At 41.5% G+C, this 18,144-nt stretch overlaps 1 protein-coding gene and 1 long non-coding RNA gene across 4 annotated transcripts in view; one reads left to right on the top strand and one right to left on the bottom strand.

Moving 5' to 3' along the window:
• Positions 1-9,308, bottom strand: part of CWF19L2 (CWF19 like cell cycle control factor 2) — a 125,101-nt gene extending 115,793 nt beyond the window's left edge. For 2 of the 3 annotated variants that reach the window (XM_008690125.2, XM_040631266.1), the window contains exons 1-3: positions 7,192-7,335; positions 5,538-5,648; positions 4,683-4,805 (exon numbers count right to left, since the gene is read on the bottom strand). In XM_008690125.2, the coding sequence (XP_008688347.2) occupies positions 4,683-4,805; positions 5,538-5,648; positions 7,192-7,284 (327 nt within the window). In that variant the 5' untranslated portion in view covers positions 7,285-7,335. Of the gene's footprint in view, positions 1-4,682; positions 4,806-5,537; positions 5,649-7,191; positions 7,336-9,204 lie in introns of those variants that run through there. The other variant, XM_040631267.1, reaches the window with a different exon arrangement.
• LOC103662430 lies at positions 7,374-13,245 on the top strand. Its single transcript, XR_568440.2, has 4 exons — positions 7,374-7,480; positions 8,992-9,034; positions 9,162-9,327; positions 13,156-13,245. It is a non-coding gene; the product is annotated as an uncharacterized LOC103662430 (long non-coding RNA).
• Positions 13,246-18,144: the final 4,899 nt, after the last annotated feature.

Below are 18,144 nucleotides of genomic sequence, written 5' to 3'. Positions count from 1 at the left end.
CCCCCAAAAAAAAAACCAAAAAAAAAAAAAAAAAAAAAAAGCTACGAATGCTAGTACTTAAATTTAGAAAGGTGACAAGATACAAGGTAAATACAGGTTTCTCCACTATCCAAAGTAGAGCATTCCTATGAAACCCTGTGTAAGCCAAAATGGCATAAAATAAAGAAGCAATTATCATTTCATAAAAGTGAAAATCATCTTCAGATTTCTTTTGGTTAGCAAAAACAGGTACTAACATTGAACTTTCACAAAAGCAAAGTGGCATAAAACAAACTTTCAGAGAGCAGGAAAAACCTGTATACAAAAACCAAATATAAATGTATATACTAGTTGCAAATATATGGAAACTGCCACTTATTTTTTAAAGATTCCACTTACAGTAGTAACTCAAGAAAATAAAATAGAAAAACTATAACAAAAGATACAGAAGACCTCTACACTGAAAATTCCAAAACACTATGAGAGAAATTAAAGAAGACTTAAATAGCTGGAGAGAGATATACCACAAACATGATGGTGGGAAGACTGGCTCTTTTATTATATTAATTCTCCCAAAGTTGATCTATTGATGCAAAACAATGAACTCAGAGTAACCAAAATTTACAAAAAGAAAAAAATCACAGAATTTACACTACCTGATTGTAAGACTTAACCTTAAGCTAAGTAATTAAGAAAGTGTGTTTATTGGACAACGAGAGATGTGTAGCTCAACGGGACAGAATATAGAGTCTAGATATTAACTCAAAAGTAACTGTTCAATTGATTCTCAACAAAGGAGCCCAAGTAATTCAAAAGACAAAGAACAGCCTTTTCACCAAATAATACTGGAACAACTAGAAATCCATATGGAAAAAATAAACTTTGAGAATTACTACATACCATAAACAAAAATTAACTCAAAATGGCTCACTGATAAGCAAAAAATCCAGAGTTACAAAGCTTCTCTACATCATTGGTCTTGAAGGAAATATCACATAAGATTACTACACACACAGTAGGATGGCTGGAAAGTACAAAGACTGACGATACCAAGTCACAGCGAGGATACGGAATAACTGGAACTCTCATACCCAACTGGCAGGATTATAAAACGATCCAACCACTTTGGAAAAGAGTGGCATTTTTCCCAACGGAAATAAAGATGTGTCCACAAAAAGACTATACACAAACATTCATAGTAGTGTTATTCATGATAGCCCCAAACTAAAACAACCCAAATGACTTTCAAAATGTAAACGGATGAGCGGGACGCCTGGGTGGTTAAGCGTCTGCCTTTGGCTCAGGTCATGATCCCAGGGTCCTGGGACTGAGTCCTACATCGGGCTCTCTGCTCGGCGGGCAGCCTGCTTCTCCCGCTGCCTGCCACTCCCCCTGCTTGTTCTCTCTCCCCCTCACCTCTCTGACAAATAAATAAATAAAATCTTTAAAAATAAAATAAACAGATGAGCCAACTGTCGTACAGCCTCACAATGAAATAGAGCAATAAAAAAGAAGGAACTGATACATGCAACATTAACGAGCTGCAAAAGCAGAATGCTGAGGCAAAGAAGCCACCCTCAAAAAAGAGATTACATGAATCTATTCGTACGAAATTCCAGAACAAGGAAGACTCATCTATGGTATGCTATGGCGGATCCATGGTTGCCCAATGCAGGGTGGGAGAAAAGGGAGGCCTGGATGGGACTGACCCCAAAGGGCCATGAAGAACCTTCTGGGGAAAAGAAATGTTCTGTATCTTAACTGACAGGCTTAAACACGTATACTCATTACAGAGTACACTTCAAATGAGAGCCTTTTATTATATGTAAATTATAGCTCCGTAAAGTTGATTTTATTTTTTTTTTTTAAAGATTTTATTTATTTATTTGACAGAGAGAGACAGCCAGTGAGAGAGGGAACACAAGCAGGGGGAGTGGAAGAGGAAGAAGCAGGCTCATAGCGGAGGAGCCTGATGTGGGGCTCGATCCCACAACGCCGGGATCACGCCCTGAGCCGAAGGCAGACGCTTAACCGCTGTGCCACCCAGGCGCCCCCGTAAAGTTGATTTTAAAAGTTATAAAAAGAGAGAGAGAGACCTTGCCAAAGTCAAGATCTGCTTTCCAACCTCACGTGGATCATTCAACACTATTCAGCCATTCATTTGCTTCTTTTGTATTACCTAAACAACACTGTTTCAAATCTACACTATCTCTTCATCCTTCATCCTACTTTTACTCCCAAATTATCTTCTCAGATGATCTGAACTGCTACTTCACAAAGGAAACAGAAAACAGAAAAACACCACTAAAAATCTACTCCCCTTCTCCACACACCTCCCCATTTCTCTGTATTTTTCACATCTTAACAACGCCCTCATAGCTCAGATGAGAGAGTGCTCCTACTAATGATCAAAGCTTACCCCTTTCCCGAATCCTTGCTAATCCAAACTTAGCCTCCTTAATATTATTTACCCCTCTTTCCCTAAAGACATTTTCTCAAAAAGACTTCACGATAAGTCAGACTCCTCTAACTATCCGTCTTTCCTTCCCCTCACTGTCCGTACAAGCTTCTTTCATTCTTCCTTCTACTCCAGTGCAATACGAACACCAAGCATTCATTCAAATGACTCTCTTTAAGGTACAGTTATACAACTTATTAGATATGTAAAAATGTACATATTGTATGTTGCAACAAAAAGACTTATATACACAGGTGATCCTTGAACAAAGAGGAGGTTAAGGGTGCTGACTCAACACACAGTCAAAAATCTACATATAACTTTGGACTCCCCAAAAAACTTTACTAATAGCCTATGGTTAACCAGAAGATTAACTGATAAGTTAAACAAGATTAACATGTATGTTGTATGTTATATGTATTATACACTGTATTCTTACAATAAAGTAAGCTAGAGAAAAGAAAATGTTAAGAAAATTATTAGGAAGAGAAAATACATTTACGGAACTGTACTGTATTTATCTAACAACCATCTGCTTCTAAGTGGATCCATGAAGTTCAAACCCATGTTGGTTCAAAGGTCAACTGTATTTCCAGGAAAGAACAAAGAAAAATAACAGAACAATGTATCTCTAATAAGGGCAAGCAAGTACCCTTATGCAAAACACATAAATGTTTACTCAGCCTAGCAGATCTGTCCCCACGGACAGAGATTCTTAACCTGTGATCTCTGCCTAAACTCCAGGGAGTTTTATAAATCCCACTGAAATAAACAACTTTGTATATAAATTTCTTTTTGGAAAAAGGATAACTTAATTTTTTCAAGATCTCAATGGGATCAACAACTTAACCCACAATTGTGGAAACAGTGCCTCTACCTTCTTTTCACTTTAAGATTTTCTAACTGACTTTGTCCTGAATTACACCTAACAACTTTTTTCTATATAACTTAAACATTCCTACCATCACAAAAATAGGCTGGCTACTTGACAAAACTATCCAGATATATTTCTCACTATGAATTAATAAACTGCATCCTCATATAAGATAAGCTTTCATCAGCCATTTATCATCTCAGGGTGTACTGCCAAAAACTCAGTTCCTAAAAGTGCAAGAGGACCAGACTTTGGAATTTGGTGATTCAACTGCACATACGACCATCTGAAAATCATACTTAGAAGACCAACTATCCCTCAACATCTCTAGCTCATCACTCTCTAACCACAATGTACCTATTTTTTTTTTAAGGTTTATTTGAAAGATTTAGAGAGAGTGCACACAAGCAAGGGGAGGGGCAGAGGGAGAGAAAGAATCTTGAGCAGACTCCATGCCCAGCATGCAGCCCGATGTAGGGCTCTATCTCACGACCCTGAGATCATGATCTGAGCTGAAATCAAGAGTCGAAGGCTTAACCAACTGAGCCACCCAGGCACCCCAACAATATACCTCTTTTTCCCTGAAAATCAGTGTGAAAGGTTTACCCCTCCTCTGTGAGTGCTCTCATCCCAGAACTGGCTAGAGACACAGCCAAGACAGCATTCCGTTCCTTTTGGCCCAAAAGATAAACATATAAGCATGTCCTATTTTAAAGACTTAAATGTTAATTTCTATTAAAAAATAAACAAGAGTAATAGACTCTCAAATGTCTTTTTTTTTTTTAAGATTTTATTTATTTATGTGTCAGAGAGAGACCACACACAAGAAGGCAGAGCAGGCAGAGGCAGAGAGAGAAGCAGGTTCCCCAATGAGCAAGGAGCCTGAGGCGGGGGTCAATCCCAGCACCCAGGGATCATGATCTGAGCCAAAGGCAGAAGCCCAACCGATTAAGCCACCCAGGCATCCCTAGACTCTCAAATGTCTTAAAACTCTTTTATTTTTACAGTACTGGTGTCTCCTTGCATCTCCTTCAAATTTTCCAACTACTTTTACTTGATGGCCTTAACTCCCGTCTGATTCCTCAGTGTTGGTGTTCCTTTCTCTTCAACTTCCCTGGGCAATCCATCCATTTGAACAGCTTCACCGAGCAATGACTCCTAAATCGTATCCCCATCCTCCTACCTTTCTCTGTAACTTAAGATCCGTATTTCCAATATTTCCTATCTCCCAGTAGATGTTTCCCAGGCACTTTCATACGCTAACTAGTAATATTTTTTAAGTTCTCATATATTTTTTAAGTTCCTATACATTTCTCCTTTAAATACAATTTTCTCAAGTAGCTGCTTTGGTTAGCTTTAACATATACTTACTGATGAACTATCTGTTGATTCATTGCTTTTTTCATACTTGTGTTTCTTACTCTTTTTTTTCTTCTCTTTCTTTGCTTTTTTTGAGTGCTTGTCTTTTTTCTTCTTTTTCTTCACAGAGTGTTCCTAAAAATGATTGTTTTAAAGAGGTAAGAAAGGAATTTGGTTTTAACTTACATTAAAACAAACATTTTGAGGTAAAAAAAATCTGTATTCCAAAAACTACATTTTCATGAAATGAGACAACACATATGACAACAAAATAAAATCTTCTGAGAAACTTTAACATGCTTCTATAATATATGCACCACTAATAAATCATATAGCTATCTTCTCAGAAAAATGAGGGAAGTTTTAGTCTTAATTTATTTACAGATTCATCTGACAGATATAATCAAATAAATACATTTATACTCAAGTGCACACACACATATACATATACATATATTTTCTGTGGCCCAAAAAGAACTTATAAAAGATTATTAGGCCATATAAAATATAACAGGACAGCAGAAATTAAAATTATGGAAATGGAAAACAAGAATTCAGACCAAAAAAAAATGACATTAAACTTTAAAATGCATAATTTTTTAGATCCATAAGCTTGATACAAGTGGGCCAGAAATTTGCTAAGCTTTCTACCAGTCAACTCAAGTAACAAAATCCATCCAGTGTTATAACATCCAAAATATTAAAATATATTATTTCTGCCAGAGATATAAAATTAGTAATGCCACTTATGTGATAGTCATCCTGTAAATTCTGAAAATAGTATATAAAGTTGCTCTTCCAATATTAACTTGAGTAAGTGCAAAAAACGACAGATCTGTTACATCAAGTGAACCTGTTAGTATTCACCTGTGAGAACTGTTCAATTCGCTCATTCACATCAGGTAGCATCCATGTATCCTCACCCCGAACTCGTTTAAGTTCTTTACGCCTTTCTTCCTTTTCAAAATTGACTTTAGCCTGAAACAATGAAAAAAGAAAAATTAACAACTTATCCAATTGCTTTTCACAAAAAATAAAATAAAATAAAACCATTTTCCACTTTCATATAAGGTCTCATCAGTCATTGTCTGTCCCTTGCCAGGAATTTGCTTCTACCAAAGTGCAGGAAAGATTAAAAACAAAACAAAACTCTCCTTCCACATTACCAATCACATCACCAATCTCTAGTGAATCAAGGACAGAATCCTGGGACCTATAGTAGATCCTCCTCTCTCCCTAAGCACCCTACCTTAAAAGAGGACTTGAATCTCCTTTTTCCTTCAGTATCCCACTGCTACTGACTGAGACTTCTGGAACTGATCATGCCATGTCAGGTGACTGACCATGCCTTCCATCTGTAATGATCATATCCTTCTACCCAAGCTCCCAAAATGCTTCAGGAAGAATCATCTTTCTAAAACCAAATAATCATACAGCTAATTTATATTCACCTTTCAACAACAGTCAAAATTAGTTCCTCCTAGGAGGTTGCTTCTGCCTTTTCATTCTCTCTCCAAACTCCAAAGCTGGTTTTGGTCCTTCTCAAACTCGATGCTTATCTCCACTATAAAATTTACCTTAGCTTACAAACCCAACACGCCCCAAAAACTGCCTGAAACATCAAAAAGGATGAAGAACATTTATTATGCATATAGGTTACATATACTGAAATCTGAAAACAATAACAACCTTTCACCTGTCCAATACTAATCGCCCACTCTTCACCTTAAATTCTGGGCATAGTCGTTATGCCTCCCCCCCCGCCCCAGCTCCTTTTCATCTGCACTTATTTAAAATTCTTCCGTCTTAAAACCAATAAAAACAAAAACCTTCACTTGTATCCTATGTTGCTCTCCAGATACAAATTTTCCCCTTTATTGCCACACTTTCTACATCTTGTCAGATAATACAGTTTACTTCCCCCATTCTTTATAAATTACCTCTATACATCTCAATCTTAGTGAAAAATACCATGCTTCTAACCTTTTTCGAGGGGCTAAATTTTCTGAGTCTCTTCTGTCAACCCTCGTATGGATCAGTAAGGATTTACAATAACCCTGGAATTGATACCAATAATAAGAGAGGGAAACGGTCAGTCTATTCCAATGTGCCTCACGTGTGTTTCTGAAAACGTAAATCCTTGTTTCAGATACAAGATCGAGGACTAAGGCTGTCAAATGGCGCTGGGAGAGTCGTCATTAGTTGTGGAGTCCCTCAAAACTGCGCAGCGCAGAATCAAGTAATGAAAGTATGAAGAATGGATAAATTAAAAAGTAAGGAAACTCAAGAAACGGGTCTTCCTAAAAAGAGAAAGAGCAGTCGGAGACTGCCAACGCATCTAGGTAGGCGGGAAATAACCAAGAGTTTTCGCGCATCCCAAGGGGAGACCCTCACCCAGATAGGTGAGACACTGAGGTGACGAGAGGGGAGGGGGTGAAGGAGGCGAGCCAGAGGCCAAGTTCCCAGGAACCGTCCACTCCCACGATTCTAAATGATTCCAAAAGCCCCAAAACGGAGATACCTGGCGCAACACCTCGGCCCTGGCAATCCTGGTCTGTTCTTTACGTTCTTCGATACTCCTTGCACTTTCAAATCTACCACTGGTAGCCGCCATTGTTGTAGTCGTAAAACTAGGAAGCCGGCACAAAAATCGCAGTTTACGACTGTCGTAATTTAATAAACAAAAGGAGACTTCCGCCTGGAGGGGGTAGGAGGGGCGCTGCTCCACGTACGGAGCATGCGGGGATGTGAGCGCTGCTTAAGGCTCAGGTGCTTACGCCAAGTTCAGAATTCAGGGGAGACTTTGCAAAGTAAGTTGGGTTGCTGCGCTCCCTTCGTAAACTGGACTCTCCCGCCGCAGTAGTAATGTCACTGTACGTTTATTACGTGCCTTGCACGATACCAACGGTATTCTGTTTCCTCTCCAAAATTTTCGAGTTAGAAGCTCGTCGAAGTTCAGTCCCTACACCTCGAAATTTTCCACGGAAGTGCCCTTCTGGGCAAAGAATTTCCCTGTGCTGGAGGGATGTCCTGGAAGGGGGCGGGAAATACCAATTGCTTTGAAGTTACAGTGCTTTGCTACAATTCAAGAAAACTCTTTAAATACAAAGCAGCCTTAAACCTACATACTAAAAGTACGCGCCGTGAACTTGGGAAAATCAACCCAGGACGGCCAACGTGGGGACCTAGCTTAGTAAACTATCGGATTTTAAAGGGAGAAAAGAACCTGGAGCATACAGGCAGAAAGATCGATTCAGTTCTTTTTTTAATTTTTGTTGTTTCAATTTATTTTTTCGTAAATATAAATAAATGTAGCATCAATAATCCTACAGGGAGTTTCGTCTTCTAAAAGATCGACTACTGAGGACAAAAATAAATGTTATCCAGTACGACTTAAGTAAACATGTAGTGTTTTTAAATCGTTTTCACCTGTTAGTTGTTCATATATTCCATTAAATAAAAGTAAAAGTTTCATTTATAAACTAAACTAAAATAATAATAAAAATGGAGTTTGTGTGTGTTGTGTGTGTGTTATGTAAAAATGAATGGATTCAGTAGTAAGAGAAAGGACATCAAATTGGCATCAGACTTGTTAGGTCATCTTTCTCTTCTAATTCCTCTCTTCATTCCCTTCCTGTACAGTTCAGCCCAAAGCCATCTACTGGGTGGGCTAAGCAAGGTGTACATGTGTGCAGGGGCAGTGGTAAGGAGTGCTCTGAGCACCACGGGTTGAGAAGGGTGTTCCTGTGGCAGAGGAGCAGCTGGAACCCAGGCATCAGGGCCCAAGCAGGGTGGGAAGTGCACCTGCGAGGGCGGGAGCCTGAGTGGGATAACCTAGTACAGGATGTCAGGAATCCAGTGGGGTGAGGAGGACACCCATGCCAGGAGGGGAGCAGTGAGGGCAACAGATGGTGGTTACATCCTGGATGATTGCACATAGAAGTTAATATACTAGGTTGATACCCCTGTTGGAGAATGGAGTTTCAAACATGGAAATGAAGCAAACTCGAATGAACCCTGTGGTGTTGAATTGGAATTGGAGGTAACTGTAAGAACTCATGTCTTCAATATACATAGGTAGATACAGAAATACAGACATTTCTGTGTGTCTGTATCTGTATCTTTGTATCTATATGATCTGTCTCCCTAGCTCTGTCCATTAAGAGGACCTGGGAACAGCAACGTCGCAATGTTAATATGACCATATCTAGTGCCCAGATCTTGGCTTTGACAATTTTGAGCTTTACCTGAGCCCTGTTCTCCTGAAAACAGTTGTTTTAGTGGTCAGGGGTACGAATATGCCCACCCTTTTGTGTTCCAGGAAATGGCTTACTGTAAAGAACCATCCTTCCCAAGTGATTCAGGTAAGACTTGCTCATGACCTCCTTATTTACTGCAACAAGGCCTTCTAAATATGCATCTCCAACCTCTCAGAGGCCAATAAAATGTCCCCTTCCTTTATTTTGCATTCGGTTGGGTGCCTCAACCCAGGAAGACATAAACTGAAGGAAGATCAGTGACTCATGGGTCCTACCTGATTCCGCTCTAAAATCGGCACACGTGTTGGGATGACGTACACAGATGCATGTGTGGAGATGGACTCAGCAGAGGACTGAGATCTTCATTTTACTCTCATCTAGGAAATAAATGAGCTCAGGTATTTAAATTACTTATGATTTTTAATTATTTGCTTATTTTAAAGTATTGATTTATTAGGTATTTATCATTCTAATTTTACTTATTTAAAAAATTCAGTTTACTTTTATCTTATTTAAAAGCTAAGTATTCATGTTTTGTTTTTATTAAATTTTTGCCTTTAAACAGTTGTAATAATAAAACACGGGCATACCTAATAAAAAGAAAGATGGCTCTGAAGTGTTACACTCCGAGGAGCGGTGTGGTTTGTAGGTTTCCATGTACACTGAAGATCTTTAATAGCATGCCAATATTTGATATTTTTATTTTGCCTCAGTTATCCTGTTTTAACTATCTAACCTTCCTCTGATTGATCAGAGGAGACTGACGAAAATTATAGATTTGTGACTTTGTGGCAATGGGACCCTAATCGTGCTTTATTGATGCTCATTTATTCAACCAATATGCATCAAACAGAGCCTGTGTGACAGGCACTATACAAAAGCTGAGCTGATGAAAGATGAAAGTTGTCGGTCCTTTCTTCAAAAGCTTACCAGCTAGCAGGAAGGCAAACAAGTAAACCAGAAATTACTCACTGACCTTGATCTCTCTTGAATGAACCAGGCGTGTGCCTCTCTCTGGTCATTTGCACATGCTGGTCCCTCAGCCTGGATTACTCTTTCTAAATTACATAAATATTTATACAGTTTCAACAAGACACACTCAGAGAAGTCTTACTTATATCCCTGTTCCTTTATTCCCCTATAGGTAATCACTTTTACTAGCCTTTGGTTAACCTTCTTTAGTTTCATTTGAAAGCTCTAAGCACAAATGAAGCACACTAGAAATTACGTACCTTATGATGTGATACAATAGGAAGTACACTGCTGACAAGGCATTTTTGCAAAAAACAAACAAACAAAACTGTGAATTCAATCCAACCTCTAGATCTACGTAGTTTATTGAAAACACAGGCACTAGAAAAACAAATTAAGTGACATCACACGGAAGCGATCCAACAAATCCGGGATTTTACTAGACGAGTCATAGATCCTGGAGATCACAGAGCAAGCTATTCATCTCTTCCTGATCCCTTTTACAGCTTCATGGCATCCTATTACAAGAACGTATTCATTCATATGTGGCCTGTTTTCCCCCACCAGAAATAAGTGCTCTTAGAGCGGGGATTTTAGTCTCCTATTGCTTCAGTGCCTAAGACAGCACCTACCATAAATACACGTCTGTGGAATTTCAAGGCATGTCCTGGCTCCCGTAGAGGCATCCCTGGGGTGATCAGGACTGCAGGTGGTGGGGTGGGGGTGGGGGATGCTCCCAGGTCAGTGTTGAGACTTCTGGAAAGGCTTCCTATAGTCACTAATCCTAAACTGAATCTTGCAACGCTTGTAAGAGCAGAGTAAAGGTTCCTGAGGTGGGGGTGACTTTTGGGCAGAGAGCTCAATATAACTAAATGTATAGAAGCACAAGAGCACATGACCCTTTCAGGGGGGAGAACAGTGAACTGGCTGCCCCCACGCGTAACACATTAGCTAGGAGTGAATTTGAATGATCCCTTTTCTTTTTTCTTTTTTAAAGATTTTATTTACCTTTTGACAGAGACAGAGACAGCCAGTGAGAGAGGGAACACAAGCAGGGGGAGTGGGAGAGGAAGAAGCAGGCTCATAGTGGAGGAGCCTGACGTGGGGCTTGATCTGAGAACGCCAGGATCACGCCCTGAGCCGAAGGCAGACGCTTAACGACTACGCCACCCAAGCGCCCCAGAATGATCCCTTTTCTAATGTAGCAACTTTGGAAGAATCCTGCCTCTCTGAATGGCACACTGACACTTGATTCTACCCCTGGGCTTCTTCCTTGAAAACGCTACAGACGTTGAACGTCTCATGCTGCTCAAGCCTGGGTACAAAAGGAGTTTCCATCGCCTTGAGGAGAGATGCCCCGTTGTGAGACTGTCCCCTGCCCGGGGCCCTCCTCCTTTGTCTCCTTTACCTCCCCCCCGCCCCAGGAAAGAGGTCTCCGCACAGGAGGTTGGTCTTACGCAGCCGGCCCACGTATATGAATTAAGGAAGACTGGGGAAACCAGCTCCCTCTCCTTTGTGCCTCTGGCTACTCAGGGATAGCTGGAACATCAGCATCTAAGGGGAGAGGTCCGATAGGGAGCTGGGCTTACGTATCTAAGTTAGAGTTTGCAGGAAGCCATGTGGTTTTCCGTTTTCTAGGCTGTGAATTCCATCCTTTAAACCCCAGAGTAGTTAACCACCCAGAAGAACGATGTCTCGAAGACGGTCTGATTTGATTGCCTGGATCAGGGAGGCCGTGCCCCAAGCAGCTGGTGCGTCTCAGGTCAGGGTAACCGGCCAAGGCGGAGCTGATGGGAGGGGCTGGTGCACCTGCTCTCCCGGTCCCACAGGCATCCAAAAGAGCCTGCCACGGGATAGCCTCTCCCCGCTCCGGTATGTTTTACACAGTGACCTCTCATCTCTGTCAGTCAGAAAAGCTTTCAAAGGTCATTTTATTGTGGAGAAAGAAACAGCCCGTCTACTGAAACACTCACAGGAAATGGGGATACAAGGAAGCAGAAAGACTTGATTTTTCATACTCCTTTATTGCCACTCCTGTTGGCCTACCCCGTGACTGGGGGAAGGCCACCTGATACTGTTACGGTGAAGTTCAGAGCGGCCTGCATTGCCTGTACCTGCATTTGTGTCTGGGGTCTGCTCTGCCCTGGGCCCACCACTGTGGAAGGAGGTATGCAGCCCAGTGAGGCCTGACCCCAGCCAGATCCTGACATTGTCCACTCCCATTCCTCACTAAACACAGCCAAGGCCCGAGGGATGACGGGATGGTGACAGACATGTGCAGGGCTCAGGAGCTGCATGGCTAACCCTTCCCTCCCTCCACACCTCTCAACCCCTGTAGTCACGGGAGCCTCCTTGCTGTGCCCATTCCCTCAGAAGGCCTTTGCACTTGCCTGTCGTGAATATCTCAGATCAAATGTCCCTTCCTTGAGGATGCCTTCCCTGACCACAGCCTACCTTCCCTATCCTGACACTACACCCCAATTACTCCATCACACACCCCTCTATTTTCCATTCATGCTATCACTTCCCTCTACGTACAACTAGCCTGACTGGTTGGGGTTTTTTGGTTGTTTTGCTTTTGTTTTTGCCAGTCTGTGTGTTTCCTACTGTATCTCCAGCACCTAGCAAAGTGTCTCACATGGCAGCTCAACAAATTCTGTGAATGGATGAAGTTAACCAAAGAAATGTATTAATCTGCTTGCAGTTTTAAAACACTGGGTGTTACACACAAACAAAGAATCATGGAACACTACATCAAAAACTAATGATGTACTGTAGGATGACTAACATAACATGATAAAATTAAAAAAAAAAAAGCTCTTTGCAAGCGTCATTTGTTTGGAATTCATACTAATTCTTGAAGGAAATCAAAAGTTATCGGTCCCTGCAGAATCTCTCAAAAACGTTTTTCTACCAATTGGCTAACCTGCTCCATAAGAGCACTTATTTGAAAATGCTTACTTAACCTGCCTCTGTGGGGTGGTTTCTGTGTAGGGGGTAAATTCTATCACCCAAGGGTAAGGCGGGCACAGACAAAATTATCCTCGAACATCCTTCAAATCGCCCATCAGATACAGACACCTCGTCTAGAGAAGACAACAGTAATATACGTGTGTTCGTGTATAACAGGCATGGAAACCTACGATTTCACCAGTGCCCTGCAGGTCTTGAAGGTTGAAACTTACCTGTAAGTAGGATGACCATGTGTCCCAGTTTTCCCGGTGAAGTTATTAATAGCCTTTTCCTTTTGCAAGTGTCCCAGTTTGGATGATATATCATACGGCTACTCTCCCGTGAAGATCTTAATTCTTTTTCAACATAAGCCTGCCTTTCTTCAGATGAAGGTAGGGTTGAAGAGTCTTTTCTAATAATATGCTGAAGTTGGTAACACAGATTTAAATCTCCCTGTCTTCCAGCCACAACTGTAATGATTTAGTGGAATTAGCTGGCTGTTGAATGTTCAGGTTCCAAAGCCAGTCTCCTGGGTTAAATACGAACCCTGCCACTTAACTAGCTGTGTCAGGTGACGTCATCTGCTTTGTGCCTTGGTTCCTCACCTGTGAAATGGGAATAATGATAATACGTACGTTACAGAACTGTGAGAATTAAACGAATTAAAACATTAAGACATAGAATAAGTTCAACCTGAGAAAAGTGCTCAGGCCATGTCAGTAATAATTGTTTGAGACTTCATCACATCTTTGTCAGATGTCACATTAAACCATTCTTTCCTCTCTAATCTTTATGGGAGGGATGCTGGCTAGATGTATTGCGTTCGTATTTATGAGTCCTACAGGAGGCTAAGAAACCATTTCTCAGCGAGTCCACCATGCCAGGATTTCTCCAGAACTGGCAGATCACGGTTCCTCTAGTTGAGCACCGGACAAAGCAGCCAACTTCTATAAGACCATGTGCCCCCCAGTCACCTCACCTCACCTGGCCCACATTAGTTAAACGCTGATGTGTTTAATTTTACCTCATTGATTCTTAATTAAGAATTGATCTTTAAGGTGAAAGATGTCACCATGATGAACTCTTTCACTAGTGTCTGATGTCTCAGTAGAATTTTCCAGCTGTGAAAATATTCACTCTCCCCCTGTCTGATGTGTCCTGACTGCCATGAACACTCAAGGTCTGCCACCTGACAAGTTCAGTTCCACCCAGTATTTCTGCTTTGGTTTTCCTCTATTGGGGTAAAACTGGAGCTGGATTCTAGAATGGGAACCTGGTTCTGCACCTCAGTTCTGTTGGAGGGGGCTCTGGGACCGCCCTTACCTGCCAGCTGGACCCTCCTCTTGTTACCTTACACGATTTTGAAAGGATCTCCCAACCTGAATGATTCTTTTTTTTTTTTTTTTAAAGATTTTATTTATTTATTCAACAGAGAGAGAGACAGCCAGCGAGAGAGGGAACACAAGCCGGGGGAGTGGGAGAGGAAGAAGCAGGCTCATAGCGGAAGAGCCTGATGTGGGGCTCGATCCCGGATCACCGGGATCACGCCCTGAGCCGAAGGCAGACGCTTAACCGCTGTGCCACCCAGGCGCCCCCCAACCTGAATGATTCTGATCACTACCAGATAACTAAGATTCCCCATCGTCTCCCCCTTTGCCCTATTCCGAGCAGAACTGGTTAAATTCCCTTGATCTTGGTGATTTAAGAACGCTGTTTTTTTCCATGTAGGTGACTGTGTCTTCTGTTCCTGTTATAGTTTCTCCCAACTCCTGCTACTATTCCCCTGTGCTCTGCAGTCAATAGAGACACTGGTGTATGGTGTGACGAGGGGTCAAGACACTGATCCCACCCACCTCAGTGGGCTTCAGACTTCCACTGTTTTGCCACATGAGACTTTCATGAGTTCAGGGCCTGGGTTGGCTGAGCCTATGGTCAGCAGATTTTTAGCCCTGCAAGCAACAAAGGCAGGGAATAACAAAATATTAATTTCTATTTCCCATGCATAAAGTTCACTGTGTTTTAAGTACCAATCAACTCTTAATTATCCATAGTAATGGAAGGGAGTAATGACATATCTCTATAGAGCACTGTCCTAAATAACGTATGCTTTGGAACATAATTATTCTCCCCAGCAGCAGATGTACTTTGCTAGTTATCCTGTGTTTGTAATTTTATTGAAATGAGTCTGCCTTTCCTGAGCACTCAGCCTTATAATCATAGGAAAAGACATCCCGAAAGCTTTTTCAGTGGCAGAGGCCAGTCAGTCTTGGCTTAGATATTTAGATTAGATGCTTACTATCGAAAAATCCCGTACATCTGTGAAGAGTCCATCATGACCACTTTAGACATCACGTAACAAGAGCATATGGTGGAATAAGGGGTGGAAATGGAGTGTCATTTGGAGTGAGGCATTGAATACGTGGGCGGTTATGCTAATGACATACTCACAGAAGAATAACATAGCCAGAAAAACAATGAGAGAACACATTTATTCAGTGACATCCTGTTGCAATGTTGACATGTTTAGGCACTACGGTTGTTCGCTTCATGGTGAAAATAATTTTATAATAAAAGAGTTAATCAAGACTTTGAGAGAAGGCAGGGAAAGAAAAGAAAGAGAAGAAGAGGAGAGGGAGGCAGAGGGGCAGAGCACACATTTGCTAAGGGGGTTGCCCATTCCAAGAACTGCGCTAAGCAACTTATGTGCGTTAGCTCCTTGAGTCCTTGCAACCGGCCCGGGAAGGAGGCATTTCACAGGTGAGCAATGCAGAGAGGGGACGTTCCACAAGAATCCAAGATAGTCTGGTTCAACATCAACATTATTCCCTGCTATTTATTTTCTACAGGCTTCCATAGTAGAAAAGGCAGCGATGTTAAGTATAACTTTAACGGAACATCAAAGACGGAAAAAACATTTCTTGCAGCGAGTGAGCCCTTTTAATCTTGGATGAAAGATGATTTGAGTGCTAAACGGCAAGTAGGGGTAGATAGTGGAGAACACCTTTATATTTCCATCTCCATCTTAGCCCAGTGTTGATTACGTACAACAGCGGGTCACAGCAGAGCTTGGTTTATATAAATGCCCCAGCTTCGGCGGAAGTGAACTACATCTGAGGAAAAAACCCGTGATACAAAAGGGAAGTCTTTGGGAGCCTCGAAAAGGAAAAGGCTGAGAACAAGCATCAGCCATTGTCCAAGAGGAGAAAGCAGAGAAGACTCTGACGCTTAAATCACCACATGCCGATGTTTCAATTCTTATCACAGCTGTGACACTATCCGCGCTGTGATTCCCAGGCTGTCCTGTGGCCCAGTTCTTGGGATTCTGCTCTGAAAACCCCATCCGACTTGCTAGGACTTGGCACCTTTTCCCTTCAAGGTGCCTCTGCCCACATGCCGTAGCTACAGTACAGGCTGGGAGCTCGTGTTGCGGCTGCAGCCAAGGGCTTTCGTGCACAAGCGTCACCACAGAAGGTAGCGGTCACCAAAGGGGGGTGGGTGTAAAAGGTACAACATGGCGCGGTGTCGGGTAATCATGCCTTTTAAGATACTTTCATCCGTGGATGGAACTAGAGGGTATTATGCTAAGTGAACTAAGCCAGTCAGAGAAAGACAAATACCATAAGATTTCACTCATATGTGCAATCTAAGAAAAAAACAGATGAACATAAGGGGGAAAAAAAGAGACAGAGGCAAACCAAGAAACAGACTGAACTACAGAGAACACACTGATGGTGACCAGAGGGGAGGCGGGGGATGAGGGAACAGGTGATGGGGATGAAGGACAGCACCTGTCGTGATGAGCACCAGGTGATATATGGAAGTGCTGAGTCATCATATTGTACACCCAAAACTAATATCACACTGTAAGTTCACTAACTGGAATTTAAATAAAAACTTTAAAAAACTGTTATTGCTCTGCAGGAAATGATTTTTTTTATTTGATTTAGCAATGCTATTTCAGCTTTTCTTTTATAACAGACTCTACATTTTGGTTGTTCACACACTCCTGGAGCCAGTGACCTTGTCTTGCTGCTGGTTCTTTCACGAATGGGTTCAGTATAACACTGATATGTGCTAAAAAGTCATTTTGTTTGAGTATTTTGTGTTGTGTATTATATAGTATTCTATCTGACTGCTGGTAACCCCAATCTGCAAATGTAGAAGACCTGTTTTATATGAGCCAAACTTCTGCTTATGAAGCAATGTCATGGGTCATAAACAGGCCTACGTCTTTGGCTGCTGTTGGTCTCCTGAAGTTTACTGAATGACAGAAAGAAATTACAAGTGACCATCACCCCCTGGTCCCGATCCCCATGAGTGACACTGTCATTATTTTCCAATGCTGAATGCTATGGAAGCAGGTAGAGGACTTTTCAATAGTTCTCTGGCACAATTTCTTAACCATTTCTTTCTTCCAGAACTGCATTGTCCAACATGGTAGCCACTCACTACATGTGGTTATTAAAATGAACTAAAATGAAAGAAAACTTAAAAATTCAGTTTCTCAGTCAGACCAATCACATTTCAAGTACTCAGGAGCCACATGGTGGCTGCTATTTCCAAGAGTGCAGCTATAGAACATTAATATTATCACAGAAAGTTCTGTTGGCAGAGCTGGTAGAGGAAATTTCAAGCTTAAGTGAAAAGGTATAATAAAGCAGGATGCCAAAATCCCAGGTGTACTTCTTTGGAAATCTGGCTTGAGGGATGAAAATATTTTATTTTACTTTTTTAATTTTTTATTTAAATTCAATTTAGTTAACCTTTAGTATATTATTAGTTTCAGGGTAGAACTTAAATTGCATACAACACCCAGTGCTCATTCCATCACATGCCCTCCTTAATACCCATCACCCAGTTATCCCAGCCCCGACCCACCGCCCCTCCAGCAACCCTCAGTTTGTTCCCTAGAGTTAAAGAGGCTCTATGGCTTGTCTCCCTCTCTGTTTTTTGACTTATTTTATTTTTCCTTCCTTTCCCCTATGTTCATCTGTTTTCCCAACAACAGTAGGGCAATGAAATTGTAATCTCTGGGGTTGTCTTCTCTACCTGTCCTAAGAAGGAAGAAGAGGTAGAGGTGAAAAGAAGGAACAGGGGGTGGCACCTCACACTCACAAGTAAGGGACCCTGGATTTATCTTTCCCAAGAGCCAGTGTCTCCTTCAGATCACTCTGGACTTCTCTCAGGGACACCAACAAGGGCAATTCTCTTTTGCCCTTGCTCTCCCCCATCAAAGTGTGGCTACATCCTCTTTTATAGGATTTTCACAACCATTCCTTCCTGTTGCTTCC

The sequence above is a fragment of the Ursus maritimus genome, unplaced genomic scaffold, assembly GCF_017311325.1.
Source record: "Ursus maritimus isolate PB19 unplaced genomic scaffold, ASM1731132v1 scaffold_16, whole genome shotgun sequence".
NCBI classification, from domain to species: Eukaryota; Metazoa; Chordata; class Mammalia; order Carnivora; family Ursidae; genus Ursus; species Ursus maritimus.
This window is presented reverse-complemented; position numbering and strand designations above follow the sequence as displayed.